The sequence below is a fragment of the Cetorhinus maximus genome, chromosome 23 (assembly GCF_964194155.1).
Source record: "Cetorhinus maximus chromosome 23, sCetMax3.hap1.1, whole genome shotgun sequence".
In the NCBI taxonomy this organism is placed as follows: domain Eukaryota; kingdom Metazoa; phylum Chordata; class Chondrichthyes; order Lamniformes; family Cetorhinidae; genus Cetorhinus; species Cetorhinus maximus.
Genome location: NC_135901.1, coordinates 22,944,833 through 22,967,262, shown reverse-complemented (window position 1 = coordinate 22,967,262; position 22,430 = coordinate 22,944,833). Strand labels below are relative to the sequence as shown.

The 22,430-nt window shown below is 44.7% G+C and overlaps 3 protein-coding genes across 3 annotated transcripts in view; 1 reads left to right on the top strand and 2 right to left on the bottom strand.

Annotated features, from left to right (window-relative positions):
• LOC144697072 (uncharacterized) overlaps window positions 1–22,430 on the bottom strand; it is a 141,562-nt gene that overhangs the window by 71,458 nt on the left and 47,674 nt on the right. The gene's annotated exons all lie outside the window — the stretch shown is intronic.
• Window positions 247–20,161, top strand: LOC144698429 (uncharacterized). The gene is made up of 3 exons (XM_078570370.1): window positions 247–314; window positions 16,098–16,823; window positions 20,132–20,161. The coding sequence occupies exons 2-3, from the start codon at window positions 16,413–16,415 to the stop codon at window positions 20,159–20,161; spliced, it is 441 nt and encodes a 146-aa protein (XP_078426496.1). The 5' UTR covers window positions 247–314; window positions 16,098–16,412.
• Window positions 20,099–21,474, bottom strand: LOC144697304 (uncharacterized). Its single transcript, XM_078569274.1, has 2 exons — window positions 21,284–21,474; window positions 20,099–20,794 (listed from the first exon to the last, which is right to left on the bottom strand). The coding sequence occupies exon 2, from the start codon at window positions 20,683–20,685 to the stop codon at window positions 20,248–20,250; it is 438 nt and encodes a 145-aa protein (XP_078425400.1). The 5' UTR covers window positions 20,686–20,794; window positions 21,284–21,474; the 3' UTR covers window positions 20,099–20,247.

Sequence of the window (22,430 nt, the reverse complement as noted above, 5' to 3'; positions counted from 1 at the left end):
TCCAGGCAACCAGCTGGCGGCTCCGGCCAGAGCGAGAAGCCGCGGAGCGAACCCCACTTGGTGAATCCCCACGGCCATGGCTGCTGTCTACGGCGGCCCAAAAGAAGATCGAGAGCACTGCGCCTGCTCTGGACAACACGGTCAGCAGCGCTTTCTGCGCATGCGCGCTGGGCTGCCAGCTGAAGGAGTTGGGGGGAGGGGGGGAGTTTACTATATATCTTCCCCTCATTTTCTCCAAAGTTTGCTTTTAAACAGCACAGCGTTTGTTATTAACTTCACACAGACACTAAAACTTCCTCCTCTGTCTAACATCTGTGAGTTAAACACTTTCTTTCCCTCACCTGGGAAATACAGAGAGCTGTGGGACTCTGTAACTGGAATTAGTGCCAAATATGCTGAGGGGGGAAATGTTTGTGATTTTGTGGAGCCTGTTTTTTATTGTATAAACTGTTTAAAGTCAAATTTATCCTGTCTATTCAAATAATATTTGTCTTTTAATGCATGCTTCATTTTTGTTGATTTTAGTTTGATTGTTACAGTATAAGTTTTAAAAGTTAATCTTGTCCTTCGATTTATTCCGTTGAGGGTTGTCTGGGAATTTGTTTATTTTAAGGGGATCGTAACAACATAGATATGTCTAGTAATATTGTACATATTGGATATATTATTTATGCTTCTGTACTGAAGTATATTTATTATTCTAGTCGTGTAATGTAGTACTGCAGCGATGTTATGACACAGCAGTTGGTAAAGGCTGAGTTGTTTAAATCCCAGATAGAAACTTGAACAACTGTCAAAACCTATATTTTCAATTGGTATGTTTTGAGATGCAGCTCTGAATTCAGAAATAAAACCACAGTCTTAAAAGGTTTTTTTTAATCTAAACTAACTTAAACGTTTATTCATTTAACAAGAAATTAAACACATATACATGTCTACAAATTACTACCATAATTTTTAAACAAATCCCTAAATTAATCACTCCCAGGTAAATCTTCACCAAGGCAAGAACAACTCATAGACTTTAAACAGACACAAGGCAAAGTACATATCATCTTACGAATTCAAAATGAGGTTCCTTTCAATTTAAAACAAAAACAGAATTACCTGGAAAAACTCAGCAGGTCTGGCAGCATCGGTGGAGAAGAAATCAGTCAACATTTCGAGTCTTCATGACCCTTCGGCAGAACTGAAGCATAGTTAGGAGAAAGATGAAATATAAGCTGGTTTAAGGTGGGGGGGCGGGGGGAGAGAGAAGTTGAGGGTGTGGTGATTGTAGAGATAAGCAAGCAGTGATAGGAGCAGATAATCAAAAGATGTTACAGACAAAAGGATCAAAGAGGTGTTGAAGGTGGTGATATTGTCTAAGAAAGGTGCTAATTAAGAACGGAAGACAGGATACTCAAGGTACAGCTCTAGTGGGGGTGGGGTGGAAAGATTGACAAAGTTTTAGTTTTAGATTTAAAAATAATGGAAATAGGTGGGAAAAGAAGAATCTATATAAATTATTGGAAAAAAAAGGGAGGGGGGAGAAACGGGGTGGGGATGGGGGGAGAGGGGGAGTTTAAGATCTAAAGTTGTTGAATTCAATATTCAGCCCGGAAGGCTGTAAAGTGCCTAGTCGGAAGATGAGGTGCTGTTCCTCCAGTTTGCGTTGGACTTCACTGGAACAAGCCAAGGACAGACATGTGGGCAAGAGAACAGGGTGGAGTGATAAAATGGCAAGCAACAGGGAGGTTTGGGTCATTCTTGCGGACAGACCGCAGGTGTTCTGCAAAGCGGTCGCCCAGTTTGCGTTTGGTCTCTCCAATGTAGAGGAGACCGCATTGGGAGCAACGAATGCAGTAGACTAAGTTAGGGGAAATGCAAGTGAAATGCTGCTTGACTTGAAAGGAGTGTTTGGGCCCTTGGACGGTGAGGAGAGAGGAAGTGAAGGGGCAGGTGTTGCATCTTCTGCGTGGGCATGGGGAGGTGCCATAGGTGGGGGTTGAGGAGTAGAGGGTGATGGAGGAGTGGACCAGGGTGTCCCGGAGGGAACGATCCCTACGGAATGCTGTCAGGGGGGGTGAAGGGAAGATGTGTTTGGTGGTGGCATCATGCTGGAGTTGGCGGAAATGGCGGAGGATGATCCTTTGAATGCGGAGGCTGGTGGGGTGATAAGTGAGGACAAGGGGGACCCTATCATGTTTCTGGGAAGGAGGAGAAGGCGTGAGGGAGGATGCGCGGGATATGGGCCGGACACGGTTGAGGGCCCTGTCAACGACCGTGGGTGGAAAACCTCGGTTAAGGAAGAAGGAGGACATGTCAGAGGAGCTGTTTTTGAAGGTAGCGTCATCAGAACAGATGCGACGGAGGCGAAGGAATTGAGAGAATGGGATGGAGTCCTTACAGGAAGCGGGGTGTGAGGAGCTGTAGTCGAGGTAGCTGTGGGAGTCGGTAGACTTGTAATGGATATTGGTCGACAGTCTATCATCAGAAATTGAGACAGAGAGGTCAAGGAAGGGAAGAGAAGTGTCAGAGATGGACCATGTGAAAATGATGGAGGGGTGGAGATTGGAAGCAAAATTAATAAATTTTTCCAGGTCCCGACGAGAGCATGAAGCAGCACCGAAGTAATCATCAATGTACCGGAGAAAGAGTTGTGGGAGGGGGCCGGAGTAGGACTGGAACAAGGAATGTTCCACATACCCCATAAAGAGACAGGCATAGCTGGGGCCCATGCGGGTACCCATAGCCACACCTTTTATTTGCAGACAGTTGTAGGGCTTACAGGCTTTTTAGATGTTACATGCCTCTGACCTGCACACACACTCCTCTAGCTTTCCCTTTGAATGTAAATTCTCATTGTATCACTACATCTTTGAACTCCACCTCTTCTAACAATTAAACCCCTTTCATAGTACCAATTTTATTAGTAATATGGACACATTCCTTGGTCTTCTAGCTAGGTGAAAGATTTTACTCCCTTCTTTTGAATGGTTTATTCAACAAATGCAAATAAACTCTTTGTCTTTTAATTTACTGTTCACCCAATTACCACCTCAAAACTACTGTAGATCAAAGCACCCAGACTATCTACCTTTAATCCAATTAAGCCACACATACACACTCACAGACACAGACCTACTACAAGTCCAATTTTTAAAATAATTCCAATAACATTATATACATTAATAGCTTCATGATAAGCTACCTTATATATTTACAGTTGTGGAGTCATTACTGTACAGAAGGTGTCCATTTGGCAGCTCGAGTCCATGGCAACTCTCTGTAGAGCAATCCAGTCAGTCCCATTCCCCCTTCTGTATCCGCATTCCCCTGGAAGTTTATTTCTTTGAAGTGTCCATCCAATTTCATTGTGAAATTATTGGTCGTCTCTGCTTCCATCACCCTCTTAAACTGTGAATTCCAGGTCATGGCAACTCGCTACCTAAGAAAAGCTCTTCCTCACATCCCCACTATATCTCTAACCAAATGATATAGTACTGTATATTACACACATTTTTTGTCCAGTAATATAGATATATGTATATGGCGAGCAGCCTGCATGAAGATTTTCAGGTCTCATTGTCCAGCCTAGGAAGCAGTGAGAATAAATTGATACCTTTAGGAGAAATAGGAGGATGCATATGAGGTATAGCAGAGTGAGAATGGAGGGAGAGCCGGCGGGTTGGGGTGGGGGTGGGGGTGGGGGTGGGGGCGGGGGCGGGATGGGGGGGCGGTTGCTGTGGGGAACAGAAATTTACAGACTTGGGGAATGACAGAAGAAAGAATGTTCCATAGAAACTAGAATTGTCTGTTCTGAATTTCTGTTCCCGACTGAAAGTGATGACTTTTATAATCTCCTTTTACAGGATATTAGAAGGTGAGGATTTGAAGACACAAATCTCAAAATAAACTTCACATCAAGATCTGACAGAGTCACTTGGTTCTTCAGGACCTGAATACCAATGGCATTTCAATCTAGAAGAAGAAATGTTTGTCTGTTCCGTCTGCTTCAAAAGGTTTTAAACATAACTTTGACTGGAAAATCACCAAGATACACTCACCTGAGTTCCAGTGCACTGACTGTGGAAAGAGCTTTAACTGGTTACACAGCCAGAAAAAAAATCACAACATTCATAGTGGGGAGAGACTGTACACTTGTTCTGTGTGTGGACAAGGCTTCAAATGATCGCTGAACCTGCATAGAAAGAAGGCCATTGGCACCATGGAGAAAGTATGGAAGTGTGGGGACTGTGGGAAGGGATGCAGATTCCCATGTCAGCTGGAAACTCATTCACCCATTCACAGCAGGGAGAGGCCATTCACCTGTTCCGAGTGTGGGAAAGGATTCAATGATTCATCCACCTTATGCAAGCATGAGTGAGTTCACACTGGGGAGAGACCATTCACCTGCTCCATGTGTGGTAAGGGATTCAGTCAGTCATCTGCCCTCCTGAGACACCAGTGAGTTCACACTGGGGAGAGACCATTCACCTGCTCTGAGTGTGGGAAGGGCTTTACTCAGTTATCCAGCCTGCAGACACACCGACGTGCTCACACCGGGGAAAGGCCGTTCACCTGCTCTGAGTGTGGGAAGGCATTCAGTTATCATTCCACCCTGCGGAAACACCAGCAAATTCACACTGGGGAGAGGCTGTTCACCTGCTCTGAGTGTGGGAAGGAATTCGGAGATTCATCTTCCCTGCAGAGGCACCAGCGAGTTCACAATGGTGAGAGGCTGTTCATCTGTTCCGTGTGTGGAAAGGGATTCACTGACTCATCCACCCTGCTGACACAATGATGGATTCACACTGAGGAGAGGCCGTTCACCTGCTCCGAGTGTGGGAATGGATTCAGAGATTCATCCACCCTGCTGAGGCACCAGCAAGTTCACACCGAGGAGAGGCCATTCAGTTGCTCCACGTGTGGAAAGGGATTCACTCATTCACCCTGCTGACACACCAGCGAGTTCATACAGGGGAGAGGCCGTTCACGTACTGTGTGTGTGGGAAGGGATTCAGTACATCGTCCAGCCTGCTGAGACATCATGTCACCCACACCAATGAGAGACCTTTTAAATGCTCTGACTGTGGGGGTTGTTTCAAGACCTCTCGGGACCTGATGGTTCACCAACGCATTCACACTGAGGAGAGACCTTTCAGCTGCTCTTGCTGTGCAAAGAGATTTAGAACATCATCCAACCTGCAGGCACACCAGCGAGTTCACAAGTGACTGCAGGGGTTGGATTCTGCTGTTATTGCTGCTGTGAATCACATCCAGGATTGAACCATGTTCATTCTGACACTTGGTGAAGTGGGAGGGTCTCTTTCTGATGGGCTGCACAGCCTCACGACTTTGCTTCCAGTGGACTGATGCTCTGTGAGCCTGGGAGTGCTCATTTGCACTGAAATAATGTGCAAAATCTGATGAAGGACATTTATTTTATCCTGGATAGTAAATGTTGTTTTTCTAACCACGACAGGTAGATCTAAAATAGATACATTTGTCTCTGTTCCATTGAGTCTACAGCACAGAGCCAGACCAGTTGCCTAAATTGGTCTATGTTAGTATTTATGTTCCACATGAGCCTCCACCCTCCCCTCTTCATCTCCCCCCATCAGCATATCATGGAAACATAGAAAATAGGAGCAGGAGTAGGCCATTTGGCCCATTCGAGCCTGCTCCACCATTCATCATGATCATGGCTGATCATCCAACTCAATAGCCTGCTCCCAGTTTCTTCCCATATCCTTTGATCCCTTTCGCCCCAAGAGCTATCACAGAATCACACAGTGCAGAAGAGGCCCTTCAACCCATCGAGTCTGCACCGACACGTGAGAAACACCTGATCTACCTACCTAATCCCACTTACCAGCACTTGGCTCATAGCCTTGAATGTTATGATGTGCCAAGTGCTCATCCAGGTACTTTTTAAAGGATGTGAGGCAACCTGCCTCCACCACCCTCCCAGCCAGCGCATTCCAGACCGTCACCACCCTCTGGGTAAAAAAGTTTTTCCTCACATCCCCCCTAAACGTCCTGCCCCTCACTTTGAACTTATGTCCCCTCGTGACTGACCCTTCAACTAAGGGGAATAGCTGCTCCCTATCCACCCTGTCCATGCCCCGAATAATCTTGTACACATCGATCAGGTCGCCCTTCAGTCTTCTCTGCTCCAATGAAAACAACCCAAGTCTATCCAACCTCTCTTCATAAACTTACAGGATAAAATTGTTTCCCTTGATGGAAAATTCTAGAACCAGGGGACATAGATTCAAGATAAGTGGCAGAACGTGCAGGGGGGATATGAGGAAGAACTTTTTTACGCAGAGGGTAGTGGGTGTCTGGAATTCGCTGCCCAAGTTGGTGGTAGAGGCAGAAACTTTAAACTCTTTTAAAAAGTACCGGGATCGGCACCTTAAGTGCTGTAAGCTGCAGGGCTATAGGCCAGGTGCAGGAAGGTAGGATTAGAAAGGGCACCTGGGTGTCCTCGGGCTGGCGTGGACAAGATGGGCTGAATAGCCTCCTCCTGTGCTGTAACATTTCTATGGTTCTATGGTTCCAAATGTTTCATCCCAGGCAACATCCTGGTGAATCTCCTCTGCACCCCCTCCGGTGCAATCACATCCTTCCTATAATGTGGCGACCAGAACTGCACACAGTACTACATCTGTGGCCTCACTAAGGTTCTATACAACTCCAACATAATCTCCCTACTTTTGTAATCTATGCCTCGATTGATAAAGGCAAGTGTTCCATATGTCTTTTTCACCATCCCACTAACATGCCCCTCCACCTTCAGAGATCTATGGGCACACACGCCAAGGTCCCTTTGTTCCTCAGAACTTCCTAGTGTCATGCCGTTCATTGAATATTTCCTTGTCAAATGAGTCCTTCCAAAGTGTATCACCTCACACTTTTCAGGGTTAAATTCCATCTGCCACTTAACTGCCCATTTGACCATCCCATCTATATCTTCCTGTAGCCCAAGACACTCAACCTCACTGTTAACCACCCGGCCAATCTTTGTGTCATCCGCAAACTTACTAATCCTACCCCCCACATAGTCATCTATGGCGTTTATATAAATGACAAATAATAGGGGACCGAGCACAGGTCCCTGTGATGTGCCACTGGACACTGGCTTCCAGTCACTAAAGCAACCTTCTGTCATCACCCTCTGTCTCCTACAACTAAGCCAATTTTGAATCACCTTATCAAATTACCCCGTATCCCATGTGCATTTGACTTTTTTCTAAGTCTCCCATCTGGGACCTTGTCAAAGGCTTTGCTGAAATCCATATAAACTACATCAACTGCACCGCCCTCATCTACACACCTGGTCACCTCCTCAAAAAATTCAATCAAATTTGTTAGGCACGACCTCCCTCTGACAAAGCGATGCTGACTATCCCTGATCAAACATTGCCTCTCCAAGTGGAGATAAATTCTCTCCTTCAGAATTTTCTCCAATAGTTTCCCTACCACTGATGTGAGACTCAATGGTCTGTAGTTCCCTGGCTTATCTCCACAACCCTTCTTAAAAAAGTGGAACCACATTAGCTGTTCTCCAGTCCTCTGGCACTTCCCCCGTGGCCAGAGAGGAATTAAAAATTTGGGTCAGAGCCCCTGTGATCTCCTCCCTTGCCTCCCTCAGCAGTCTGGACACAAATCATCTAGACCTTGAGATTTGTCCACTTTTAAGCCTGCCAACACCTCCAATACCTTGTCACTCCTTATATCAATTTGCTCAAGAACTTTGCAGTCTCTCTCTCCGAGTTCGATACTTTCATCCTCATTCTCTTGAGTGAATTCGGATGTGAAGTGAAGCTATATCCAACTCCTTCTTGAAAAAACTATGCTTTGGCCTCAACTACTTTCTTTGGTAGTGAATTCCACAGGCTCACCACTCTCTGGGTGAAGAAATTTCTCCTCTTCTCAGTCCTAAATGGTCTACCCCGTATCCTCAGACTGTGATCCCTGGTTTTGGACCCCCCCACTATCGGGAACATCCTTCCCGCATGTACCCGGTCTAGTCCTGTTAGAATTTTATGGGTTTCTATGAGATCCCCCCTCATTCTTCTGAACCCCAGTGAATATAATCCTAACTGTCTCAATCTCTCCTCATATGTCAGTCCCGTCATCCTAGAATGGCCTTCTATTCCTTTCTCCCTCACATTTGTATCTAACTTCACCTTAAATGTATTCATGCTATTCACCTCAACTACTCACTGTGGTAGTGAGTTCTACATTCTCACCACTCGCTGGGGAATCTCATGAAATCTCTATTGGATTATTGAACCCCTTCAGAATCTTTCATGTTTCCATCAGGTCACCCTTCAGGGATTATTATGTGTATTGCAGGTTATAAGATAGTTGAACAAAGGAAAACATACGACTTGGGAGCAGGAGTCGGCCATTTGGCCCCTCGAGCCTGCTCCACCATTCGATAAGATCATGGCTGTCGTTAAGATGTACAGCAGGTTGTAAGTTGTAATATTCTAAATGGGATATTACGAGGATGAGATATTTTCATTTCTTCCTGGGGAAGGTGTTGCGAAGATCTAGTTTCATTATTCATACATTTTAGAAATATTGCTTTTAGTTTGGGAATTGTATTGGTTTTTGAAATGTATGAGAAATGGAAAACCTGGAATGGGAATCTGACAGAAACATCCAAAGGGAGTTCACAATCCCAAGATGTGGCCCATGTTGATTAAGGGTAAGAACTGCAAAATGGCAGGTGGGCTCTTTTAGCTGGAGACCTGGAGACATTGGGTCTGACGATTCTTGTCCTGTCTTTGTTAGAGAGATGAATTCTTCATGAAGACCTCAGGGAAAAAGAGGCTTGGTTTTGAAGCTAAAAGTTAAATAATTTAAATATCAATTGGACATCCCAACTGGTCTCTGTTACCATGGGATAAGTGATTCAGGGTGGAGCCTTGGTTGGAATTCTGGGTGTTTCTCACAGAAAGCAGGCAGTCTGCAGTTCGCTTGGAAGCAGTCAGCTGTGGGCCCAGGAGCCGTGAACCAGCTTTGGGACTAGAGGCCTAGAGAGCCATTAGGAACTAGGGGTGATCCTAATGTTTAAATCCCTCAGCAAAAAGGCAGCGAAGCTCACATTTGGACTGAGGAGTCCACAGTTTTGAGGTCTTAAAGGAAAGTTGGAAGGTTGTTTAGCCAAAAGCTAATGGAAGGACCCCCATAAAATCTTGGAACCTGGAGAACAGCTGGAATACTGAGGAGAATTAAAGTGTATTCTGGAGAGCTGATTTTGAATTTTCTTTGATGTATACAGTAAAGTTTGTTTTTGTTGGAAAATGTGGAATCTTGTGGTGTAATTCTTCCAGTTTATCACTTGGGTGTTCGAATTTCTCTTTAATCATTAATGGTTCTGACCGGGATCGTAACAATGCATACAAACAATATTTCAAAACAAATCAAAGAGAAAAAATATGATTTTCCTTATTTTGTACAGAGCATTAAATTATAAGACACCCCTCAACTAGAATCCCCAATAGTTTCTTAGTTCGAGCACTTATTTGTGTGAAATAAACTGATTATTGATGACCAATGATCACCCCTTCTAAAGCAGGAGGGCTGTTGTCCAGCACAGAGGGTGAATTGGGATTTCTCCCACAGACCAATTGATAGGGACTATACCTCCAACCATCTGAAGTGAATTCTTTACATGAATTGTCCATGCCAGTGCAGTTATCAACTTGCAGTTTGGCTGATCAGCTAAAACTTTATGCAACATTTCATGGATCACTGAGTGATTCCTTTCACAGAGTCCATTGCTGAAAGGACTTTCAGCTGCGGTGTTCATGACCATAATATTCATGTTTTCACATATGTCTCTAAACTCATCATTCGCAAATTCCCCTCAATTATCAGTCAGAAATTTAGCTGGTGCCCTAGGTCTAGTCACAGAATCTTCACAATGCAGAAGAAGGCCGTTCGGCCCATTGAGTCTGCACTGGCTCGCTGAAAAAGCATTCTACCTAATCCCACTCCACTGCCTTATCCCCGTAACCTTGCACATTCTCTCTTTTCAGGTAGCAATCCAATTCCCTTTTGAATACCTCGATCGAACCTGCCTCAGCCACCCTCTCAGGAAGTTCGTTCCAGGCTCCAATCACCCTCTGGGTGAATATGTTTTCCTCACATCACTTCTCCTTTTGCCCATTAATTTGAATCCGTGCCCTCTAGTTCTTGATGTTCTCTTGAGTCGGAGCAGTTTCTCACTAATTACCCTGTCCATACTCCTCAGGATCTTGATTATCAAGTCTCCTGTCAGCCTTCTTTTCTCCAAGGAAAACAGTCCCAGCCTCTCCAATCTTACCTCATAGCTACAGTTATTTATCCCTGGAATCATTCTTGTGAATTTCCTCTGTACTCTCTCCAATGCCTTCACACTCTTCCTCAAGTATGGCGCCCAGAACTGGATGCAGTACTCCAGATAAGGCCTAACTAGTGTCTTACACAAGTTTAAAATGACCTCCTTACTCTTGTACTCAATGCCCCTATTAATAATGCCTAGGATACCATATGCTTTATTAACTGCTCTCAAAATGCATTGCCACCTTGAATGAGTTATATACATATACACTGATGTCCTTATGTTCCTGCATTTCCTTAAGAGTTTCTACCTTTATTTCATACTGTCTCTCCACATTCTTCCTGCCAAAATGAATCACCTCCCATTTCTCTGCATTGAACTTCATCTGCTATTTGCTCAGTCCACCAATGTGTCTGTCCTTTTAAAGTTCAAGACTATCCTCGTCACAGTCGACAATGCTTCCAATCTTCGTATCATCTGCAAATTTTGAAATCATGCCCTGCACACCACAGTCTAGGTCATTAATATATATCAAGAGCAAGGGTCCCAACACTGAACCCTGGGAAACTCCACTACAGATCTTCCTCCAATCTGAAAAACAACCATTTATCACTACTCTGTTTCCTGTTACTCCGCCAATTTCTTATCCAAGTTCCTACTTTCTCTTTTATTCTATGAGCTAGAATTTTGCTCACAAGTCTGTTCTGTGGCACTGTATCAAATGCCTTTTGCAAATCCATGTACACAACATCAACAAAATTGCCCTTATCAACCTCTAGCCAGGACAATTCCATACTTGACCCCTCTGGAACATCCTCTCTCTCCAGTACTGTAATACCATCTTTAATTAATACAGCCACTCCACGCCCTCCCCAACTTTCTTCCTTTTCTGTCCCTACTAAATACCTTATACCCAGGAACATTTAATGCCCAGTCCTGTCCTTCTTTGAGCCAGGTCTCAGTTATAGCAACAATATCATAGTTTCATTTGTCAGCCCATGCCTTTAGTTCACCAATCTTATTAATCACACTCCGTGCATTCACATATATGCACATTAATACTGACTTAGGCTTTTTAAATTTTCCCCCTTGCTCTGACTCCATTTAATGACTTACGATAGCCTACTCTAGTTCTATCAGACTCTCCGAGTATTCTACTTACCTTGATGCTACTCTCTGTTATATCCTCCTTATCAGCTAATACTTCTCTACTTCCCACTGCCAGTTTTTCTCCTCTCCTCTCTGAATTTCCCCTCAGGTTCCCATCCTCCTGCCAATCTAGTTTAAACCCTCCCTATCTATTTCTCCAATGACTTGGTCGATAATCACCCTTTTGTCCTTGGGATGTCTTATTGGAGAAAGACTAAATCGGTTACCATGCCTATAAAGTGTAGAATGAAAATATTTGTCTTTGTCCCATTCCTTTCGATCCATGGCATCTACCTTGTTATGGAGTCACCTGCCAAGGGAAGGTTTACAATAGGACACACTCATAACTTAGTCAAAGCTCCTTCTAATTGGTACAGTTTATTCAGAGTGATCATTATCATCTTCAGCCTCAGAATTCTCAATGTCATGTGTCACTCTGAAGACCCTGATTTTCTGCTTTGGGCAGTTCACCACACAATGATATTGTGAGTTAGACCTGAAACACCTGTTAATTGTTCCCCGGTCATTCAGTCCTGACAGTCTTATGGTGAAGGAAGAAACTGGAGCCAATCTTATCGGTATAGATTTATTCACAGAGTGAAACATTATTGGTATATACCTCCTAACTCCACTCTGTGTCAGTAAGTGCCTCTTCATATGCGCTCATGTAACCAACCAATCAATGCCTACCACCTGTATATACTGAAGCCCAAATGATATAATGAACACCCACAGTCAGAGTATTTAAAAAGTCTCTAATTGGTGTGACTGCCATGCTAACTCAGCAGGTTGGATGACTCAGTGAATCCTTTCCCACACACACGGAGCAGGTGAAAGGCCTCTCCCCAGTGTGAGCACGTCGGTCTGTCCGCAGACTGGTTGACTGAGTGAATCCCTTCCCCCACACAGAGAGCAGGTAAATGACCTCTCCCCAGTGTGAACCGCCTGGTGCCTCTGCAGGGTGGATGATTCACTGAATCCCTTCCCACACACAGAGCAGGTGAACAGCCTCTCCCCAGTGTGAGCTCGTTGGTGTCTCCGGAAGCTGGATGACTCCGCAAATCCCTTCCCATACATGGAGCAGATGAATGGGCTCTCCCCAGTGTGAACTCTCTGGTGTATCAGCAGGTTGAATAACTTAATGAATCCCTTCCCACACACGGAGTAGGTGAACGGCCTCTCCCCAGTGTGACTGCGTCGACGAATCTCCAGCTCAGATGGGCCTTTGAATCCCTTCCCACAGTCCCCACACTTCCACGGTTTCTCCCTGGTGCCTTTTGTCCTTCCAGTTTTGATGATCAGTTGAAGCCTCGTCCTCGCACAGAATACGTGTCCAGTCTCTTCTCACCATGAATGGTGTGATGTTTTTTCAGGCTGCGTAACATGAACACACTCGCACGGGTGTGTGTGTCTCAGTGCTTTTCCAGTCACACTGATGTTTACACCTTTTGAAGAGACAGAACAGACAAACATTTCTGTCTAAATTCAAAGGCCAATGATATTCACATTGTGATTAATTGAGTGACTGTCAGATCTTAATGTGATGTTTGTTTTGAGATTCCTGACTTCAGATCCTCTCCTTCCAATATCCTGTAAAAGGAGTTTACACAATTCAACACTGTCATTACAGGATAGAAGCTGAGGACAGACAATTCTAGTTTACATGAACACTTTTTCTTCTTTCATTCCTGAAAAGGTGTAAACCTCCACCACACACACTTTCCCACTAATCTCACTCTGCTGTCCCTCATATACACTCTCCAAGTTCTCCTGAAGGTGCCAGTTCATGCTGATTGACAGATACATGCTCACTGCTTCCTGTCCAGGACACAGGGCCCTGAAAATGAACTGGAACTCACTCCATACAAGGGTGGTGGAAGCGGAGATAATCAATGGTTTAAAAATTAAATTGGATGGACACTTGAAAGAAATAAACTTGCAGTGTTACCAGGATATAGAGGGGGAATGGGACTGACTGGATTTCTCTATAGGGAGTTGGCATGGACTTGAGTAACCGAATTGTCTTTGTCCGTGCTGAAATGACTCTATGACTGGAAATATATAACATACCTACAGTACTATATTACAAGACTAGAAATAATAATCAATGAACTTTACTACAGAACCATAAATGACATATCTAATATGTAACATATAACAACACTAGACACATCTCTGTTGTTACAATCCCCATGAAGAACGGTAACCTTAAAATAAAGAAACAAATTTCCAGACAACCCCAACGGAATAAACCGAAGGGCAAGGTTTCACTTTTAACTTTTACTGTAACAGTCAAACTAAAATCAACATAAATGAAGCATGCATTAAAAAAGAAAAACTTTTTTTTAATAAGAGCTAAATTTCACTTTAAATAGCTCGTACAATAAAAGCATCTTCCACAAAATCACAAGCAATTCCCCCCTCAGCATATTTGACACTAATTCCAGTTACAGAGTCCCACAACTCTCTGTATTTCCAAGGTATACATTCAGTTCCTTTCCTCCTCCAGGAGGTTGGACTGAAGTCTGTTCAGAGGGCTGTCTTCCCACAGCCCATTTCCACAGGCAGCCCCAAGGGTCTCAGCCTCTGGATCTCTCATTGTTGGATTCCCCCAATCAACCTTTTTGCTCTTCTTTTCCCAGCTGCTCAGACTTCCTCCCTCTCCATCTCCTTCTCCAACTCACAGCTTCACTACTCTGTTACTGAATTATTCCCTTTTCTCCTGAAAACCTCAACCTCTCAACCCCGCCTGTACCTCTTCTCTTTCTTTTCAACGCAAACAAACTCACAGATCCTGGACACAGGAGGAAGTTTTGGTCTGTGTGAACCCTTCCTCTGATTGACTGGAGGACCAAAGTCCTTCCGGTCCTCCAGCGCTCGCTATTGGCCGGAGCCGTCAGTCGGGTTGCCTGGAGACCTTGTCTCGAGGAAGTATTGGCGTGGGGCTTCCGTGTCCGCGCGGCCTGCAGACTGGAACCAGAGGACGTCACCGCAGAGCAGAGTGATTCCTGCTGGCTGATTCAGGCAGTGTTCTATTGTAGACGTCACACTGACTCAGAGGTTCGTCCCCAGTACAGTGTCCCATTGGGAGCGATAGCACTGGTTACAGAAGCAAAATATTGCGGATTGGACAATAGCTCAGTGCGTCTAGAGGTCAAAGTCTCTCCCGCCCCCACGTGGGCAGGGGTCACGCTCCCTCATTGTGGTCGATCCGGGGTTGACCAATGCGAAGAGCTGGTGGACCTGAATTGGGCTTTGTGCCAATGGCTGCACGGAGCTTCCCCCATTGTCTGAATGCGGGTGTTGGACAATGAGCTTGTGAACATGTTCATTACTGCCCAGCAAAGCTGTAATGAGCAGATTAACAAGCTCTGAATGAAGATTCAGCTTCACACGCAACAAAACTTCTTCCTCTGTCCTACTTCTGTGAGTAAAACACTTTCTTTTCTCCTCCTTTCCATTTCTTTTCTAATTATGGTTTAAATTGTTGACTTGCTGGAACTGAAGGGAAAGGAAGTGAATCCAGGGAGGGTGCAGACTCTGGAAAAGTTGGCCCAGGTCTCTCTCACTCTTAAAGACATTGGTATCCTTTGCTCCCTCAGCTCGACATATTTATTTGTCTGGTGAAAAGGATGGCCTCGTTCCTAATGTTTCTAATTAAAGAGGCGGTTTCCCCAGGAGATGGCTGGCATTTAAGGGGACAGTAAATTAATATGGGACAAAGTATGTTGTGTTGTCATATGCTGTATATTTGATACATTTTTAATGTTTCTGTAATAAAGTACATTTATCATTATTTCTAGTCTTGCAATATAGTACTGTAGCTACTTAGTATATTTCCAGTCATAGTCATTACAGCACAGAAGAAATCCATTTGGCAACATGAGTCAATGCTGACTCTCTGTCAAGCAATTCAGTCAGTCAGTCTCATTCCCCCTCTATATCCCCATTCCCCTGCAAATTTATTTCCTTCAAGTGCCATCCCATTTCATTTTAAAAACATTGATCGTCTCTGCTTCCACTACCCTCTTAAGTGGAGAGTTCCATGTCATGACCACTCACTTCCCAAATAAAGTACTTCCTTACATCCCCCATGTATCATGTAATACAGTACTCGATGTTACATGAATTTTTGTCCAATAGATATTTTGAACTGGTAAGCATAGATCAGTAGATCAGAACAAAAAGCTAAAAGCTACTGCGGATGCTGGAAATCCAAAACAAAAACAGAATTACCTGGAAAAGCTCAGCAAGTCTGGCAGCATCGGCGGAGAAGAAATCAGTTAACGTTTCGAGCCTTCATGGCCCTTCGGCAGAACCGAAGGGCCATGAAGGCTCGAAACGTTAACTGATTTCTTCTCCGCCGATGCTGCCAGACTTGCTGAGTTTTTCCAGGTAATTCTGTTTTTGATCAGTAGATCAGCATGTTTTGTACCTTCAGGAGAATCGGAAGGGTGCATATTAGGTATAGTAGAGTGAGAATGGAGGGAAAGTATGTGGGATGAAGATTTACAGCTTTTGAGGAACAAGAGAGGAAAGAATCATCCATCGGAACTAGAATTGCCTGGTCCAAATTTCTATCCTGTACTGACAATGGTGACCTTTGTAAACTCCTTTTCAGGATATTGGAATGGGCGGATTTGCAGACAGATTATCAAACCAAACGTCATGTAAGAATCTAACAGTCACCTGATTCATTGGGACCTGAATATTATCGGCCTTTGAATCTAGAAGAAGAAATGTTTGTCTGTTTTGTCTGCTCCAAAAGATTTAAAACATCAGTGTGACTGGAAAATCACCGAGACAGAGAGACCTGAGTGAGTGTATTCCAGTGCATCATACCATTCATAACAGGGAGAGACGGTACACGTGTTGTGTGTGTGGATGAGGCTTCAACTGACCGTCAAACCTGGAAAGAAAGAAGGAAACCCCCACCATGGAGAAACCGTGGAAATGTGGGGATTGTGGAAAGGGATTCCGGATCCCGTCTGCACTGGAAACCCATCGATGTGTTCACACTGGGGAGAGGCCATTCACATGCTCTGTGTGTGGAAAAGGATTTTGTACCCTGTCTGCACTGAAGATTCATCAACGTGGTCACACCGGGGAGAGGCCATTCGCCTGCTCTGAGTGTGGGAAAGGATTCTGTACCCCGTCTGCACTGAAGATTCATCAATGTGGTCACACCGGGGAGAGGCCATTCACCTGCTCTGAGTGTGGGAAGTGTTTTCTCCAGTCATCCGACCTGTGGAATCACCAACGAATTCACACTGAGGAGAGGCCGTTCACCTGCTCTGAATGTGGGAAGGGATTCAGTCTGTCTTCCAATCTGCAGCATCACCAGCGAGTTCACATTGGGGAGAGGCCATTCACCTGCTCTGAGTGTGGGTAGGGATTCACTCAGTTATCAAACTTGCAGACACACCAGCAAGTTCATGGTTGATTGTAGGGGTTGGATTCTGCTATTATTGCTGCTGTTAATCTCATCCGAACTGAGCCATGTTCATTTTGACACTTGCTGAAGTGGGAGGGTCGAAGGGTTTCTTTTTGCTAGACTGATTTTTCTTCCAGTGGGCTCATGCTCTGCTGGACTGACTTTGCTTTCAGTGGGCTGATGCTCTTTGAGTTTAAGAGTGCAAATTTCCACTGAAATGGTCTGCAAAAGCAGAACTGTAGTTGAACTGAAGTCAATGGGAATCAAGGGGAAAACTCTCCACTGGCAGCGGTTCAAGAAGGCAGCTCACCACCACCTTCTCAAGGGCAACTAGGGATAGGCAGTAAATGCTGGCCCAGGCAGCAAAGCTCACATCCTGTGAATGAATAAATAAAATCTCAGAGCTCTGCAATCTCTCACCATTTAGACAATATGCTTCTTTTTTATTCTTTCTGCCAAAATGGGCAATGCCACATCTGCCCACATTACACCCCATTTGCCAGATTTTTGCCCGTTCACTTAACCTATCCGTGTCCCTTTGTAGCCTCCTTATGTCCTCTTCACAGCTTACTCTCCTACCTACCTTTCTATCATCATTGAAATAATTTTGATTATTGTATTAGCATTCTGATAATTGCAATAAGTTCCTGATTATTGCAGCAATAAGCAACTGATTATTAATGCTGTGGGAACTGTGTAATTAATGTAATTAGATCCTGATTATTAATGTAATAGAATCCTAATTATTAATGTAATAGGACACTGATTATTTACACAATAACATCCTGATTGTTGATGCAAAATGTACCAAACTATTAATGTAATAATATGCTGATTGTTAAGATGTTGGGATCCTGAATATTAAAGTAATTGGACTCTGATCATTATTGTAATAGGGACCTGAACATTAATGTAATAGGATCATCATTATTGATGCAATAGGATTCTGATGATTAATGTAACAGTATCCTGATTATTGATACATGTTTTTATTCATTCATGGGATGTGGGCGTCACATTTACTGCTGATCCCTGATTACCCTTGAGAAGGTGGTGGTGAGCTGCTTTCTTGAACTGCTGCAGTCCATATGGTGCAGGTACACCCACAGCGCTGACTTGTTTTTAGTGGTTTTGATACAACCGAGTAGTTTGCTGGGCCGATTCAGAGGGTGTTTAAAAGCCAACCACCTTGCTGTGGGTCTGGAGTCACACATAGACCAGACCAGGGAAGGACAGCAGATTTCCTTCCCTTAAGGGCATCAATGAACCAGATAGGTTTTTACAACAATGAACAATGGTTTCATGGCTGTCATTGGACTTTTAATTCCAGATTTTTATTGAATTCAAATTCCATCACCTGCCTTGGTGGGATTTGAACCCAGATCCCCCGAGCATTACCCTGGGTTCCTGGATTACTAGTCCAGTGACAATGTAGTAACACTACATCACTGCCTCCCCCCACCCGACACTGTTCTGAGGATGTGAAAGGTTCTAAATGAACACAAGAGCTTTCAGCTTCACGTACTGTCCACTGGGGAGTTCTCCTGGTGCAGTGCGGCCAACATTCATGTTCTAACTAACACCACCAAAAAAACTGGATTAATTGGTATTCGTCTGATTGCTGCTTATGGAATTTTACTGTGCGCAAACTGGTTGCTCTGAAACAGTAACAACTTGTATTTATATAATACAATTAACGTAATAAAACATCCCAAGGTACTTCAGAGGAGTTTCATAAAGAAAATATTGACACATAGGGCAACATTAAGGTACATGGCCAAAACATTGACTGGAGAGGCAGATTTGAACAAGAATCTTCAATCAGGAGAGAGATAGAGAATTTAGGGAGGGAATTTCAGAGTTTCATGCCTTGGCCCTGCCACCACTGGTGGAGTAATTAAAATCAGGGATGTTGAAGAGGCCAGAATGAGAAGCACAGATATAATAGAGGATGTGAAACTGGAGATTACAGAGATAGGGAGGGTCAAGGCCATGTTGGGATTTGAAAATGAGGATGTGAATTTTGAAATTGAGGCATTGTTTGACCAGGAGCCAATGTAGATCAGCAAGCACAGGGGGTGATGAGTGAACGGTGTGAGAAAGAACAGGGGCAGCAGAGTTTTGGATGATCTCACATTTCTGTGTGGGGGTGGGGTGAGAGTCTGGTCAGGAATGTTTTGGAATCGTCAAGTTTAAAGGTAACACAGGCATTGATGAGGGTTTCAGCAGCAGATGAGCTGTGGTGGAGTGGAGACGGGTGACGTTATGGAGATTGAAATATCTGGTATTAGTGATGGTGTAGATATGTGGTCAGAGACTCATCTTGGAGTTAAATCTGACACCAAGATTGTGAAGAGTGTGGTTCAGCCTCAGAGAGTTCCCAGGGAGAGGGATGGACTAGGTAGTTAGGGAACTGAATTTGTAGTAGTGACCGAAGACAATGGCTTTGATCTTCCCAATTTTTAATTGGAGGAAATTTCTGCTCATCCAGTACTGGATGTGGGAGAAGCAGTTTGATAATTTAGTAACAGTGGAGGAATGGAGAGGGATGGTGGTGAGGTAGAGCTGGGCGTTGTCAGTGTACATGTGAAAACTAACACAGTGCTTTTGGATGATGTCACCTTGTGGCAACATGTAGATGAGAAATAGGAAGGGCCAAGGATTGATCCTTGGGGAGACTCCCAAGGATAGGAAAGGAGAATTGGAGATGGGACGTTAGTTTGCAAAGCTGGTGAGTTCAAAGGTTGTTTTTGTAATGATGGGTGAGGACGGTGGATTTAAAGGTGAGGGACAGAACCAGAAGAGACAGAGAACTGCCAACAAGGTTAGCTAAAATATGGAAGCTGGATGGTCAGCAGTTTAGTGAGAATAGGATTAAGGGAGCAGAAGGCAGGTCTCATGGATAAGGTGAGCTCTGAGGGAAACAGAAGATAGGGGCGAAACTGGAGAAAGATGTGAGATCAGGGCTCGGACAAGGGGGGACTTCAGAGACAGTTTTTCCCAGTGCGCTAGTGGAAGGGAGGGAAGCAGCAGAGGCAGCTGATCAGATTGTCTCAATCTTAGGGACAAAGATGCTCCATCACACTTGTTGTTGGAGGTGAGGATGGAGGAGACAGGGGAGAGGGAGAGCCCTTCAAAAGGAACTAACTTATGTTAGAGATATTAAAAAGATTCAACACGCTATGTTTAACACAAAGCTGATTTACTTGACTTTTATCCAGACTATTAATCCATATGACTGGAGTTTATGAACATCAGCAGCGACAGACGCCAATGAACATGGTTCAGTCCTGGATGTGATTAACAGCAAAATCCATCACCATAGTTACCTGTGAACTCACTGGTGTTTCAGCAAGTTGGATGACTGAGCAAATCCCTTTCCACACTGGGAGCAGATGAACGGCCTCTCCCCAGTGTGAACTCGCTGGTGCGTCAGCAGCCCTGATGATCGAGTGAATCCCTTCCCACACTCGGAACAGGTAAACAGCCTCTCCCCACTATGAACTCGCTGGTGTCTCACTAAATGGGATGACTGAGCGAATCCCTTCTCACACTGGGAGCAGGTGAATGGCCTTTCCCCATTGTGAGCTCTCTGGTGTTGCAGCAGCTTGGATGACCGACTGAATCCCTTCCCACACTCAGGGCAGGTGAATTGCCTCTCCCCAGTGTGACTGCGCCGATGAGCTTCCAGTTTACATGGGGATCTGAATCCTTCCTCACAGTCTCCACATTTCCACGGTTTCTCCCCCATCTGAATGGTGTTTTTTCCTTCCATGTTCAAAATGTGATGATATTCAGGTTATGGTAAATTGGCAACTCTTGTCAGGTCCCGATGTGATGTTTGGTTTGAATTTCACGACTGCAAATCCTGCCCTTCTAATACCCTGTGAAATTAATTTAAAACAGAAAATAAATGAGTGAAAGAGAACCCACAAAAACACAAAGGCAGGTTGTGAAACTAAGCCGAATGAACCTGGTAATTTTTACGGTTGGCACTAGGAAGAAGTGACCATTAAAGCTGCTGCATTTTTTGTAAAAACCCAACTGGTTCACTAATGTCCTTTTGGGAAGGGAATCTGCCACCCAGTCTGTATTGTCCATCGTTGTGGGAGCATCTTCACCACATGGACTGCAGTGGTTCAAGAAGGTCAAACATCATCTTCTCCACAGGTAACTGGGGATGGGAAATATCTGCTGCTGGTCTTGTTAGTGAAGGGCAGGGGAGTGGGACTAGCTGATTTGCTCTTGCAGAGAGCCAGGACAGGCTGAATGGCCTCCGTCTGTATTGTAACCATTCAATGATTCAATGATGAAGAACCGACGCTGGAGACCAGGGACCAGCCTCTGAAACCAATGTCCAAACTGATACAAACCGGCTCTTCATTGATCTGGGAGCTGCCGCCCCGCTCGGTGTAAACGGGGGAGGGGGAACCGGTCAGTTTATTTCCGGGGTTTGCGGTTTACACAACATGTTTCCGGAGCCTCTCCGTCCACCCGCCGGATCCATCGCTTCCTCCGCCCCGTCCTCTCCCCCCTTTACCCATTGTGGACCCGTCTCTCCATCGTCATTACCCGCGCTGCGCATGCTTCAGTCACAGCCTGGCCCCGCCTCCTCGTTCACTCCGATTGGTTGGAGGACCAGATCCAGCTGCTGGGACCTCCAGCCGCGCACCCTCTTCCTATTGGTCTGGAGCTGCCGTCAATCACCTGGGCATTGTGACGGTTTCAAACGCCGAGAGCGGCCACAGACTCAGCCTGACTTGCTGATTCTTGGCAGCATTTTCTGTTTGGGAATTAGAGCTAGAGATGGATGGTCAGTTCCCCTCTGTCCCGGGGGGGGGATTCACATTCATTTCCCCAGTGCAGTGATTATCACGTTTACTTTACATGGGAAAGCCCCCGGTTCAATCCCGGCTGGAAACTGTGTTTAAAATTGTTACTGATGAGGAATTAACAGTGAGTTTAGTTTCATGTCGAACAGGGTGATAGTTACTGATGTCTCATTCCAGAGAAAACTGATCCTCTCTGACCCAAAAACAAAATACTGTAATACTCTAGGTGGAAATCCGACCTAGAACTGGGGGGGGGGGGGGGCGGAATAAGGGGTGGCCCATTTAAGACAGAGATGAAGAGAAGTTTTTTATCTCAGAGGGTCATGAGTCCTTGGAATTGTCTTCCTCAAAAGGCGGTGGAAACAGAGTCTTTGAATATTTTAAAGGCAGAGCTCGATAGATTCTTGATAAGCAAGGAGGTGAAAAGTTATCGGGGTGGGCAGGAATGTGGAGTTAAGCTTGCAATTAGATCAGCTCAATTAGATTAGGCTCAAGGGGCCGAGTGGCCTATTCCTCCTCCTAATTCGTATATTTGTTTGACCTCAAAACAGAAAATATTGGAAACTCTGAGCAGGTTAAAGAGCATCTATAGAGAGGGAAACAGAGTGAATGCTTCAGGTCAGGAACCTTTGATCCAAACTGAAAAAAAAATTAGAGATCGAACAGTTTACCAGCAAGTAAAAAGTCA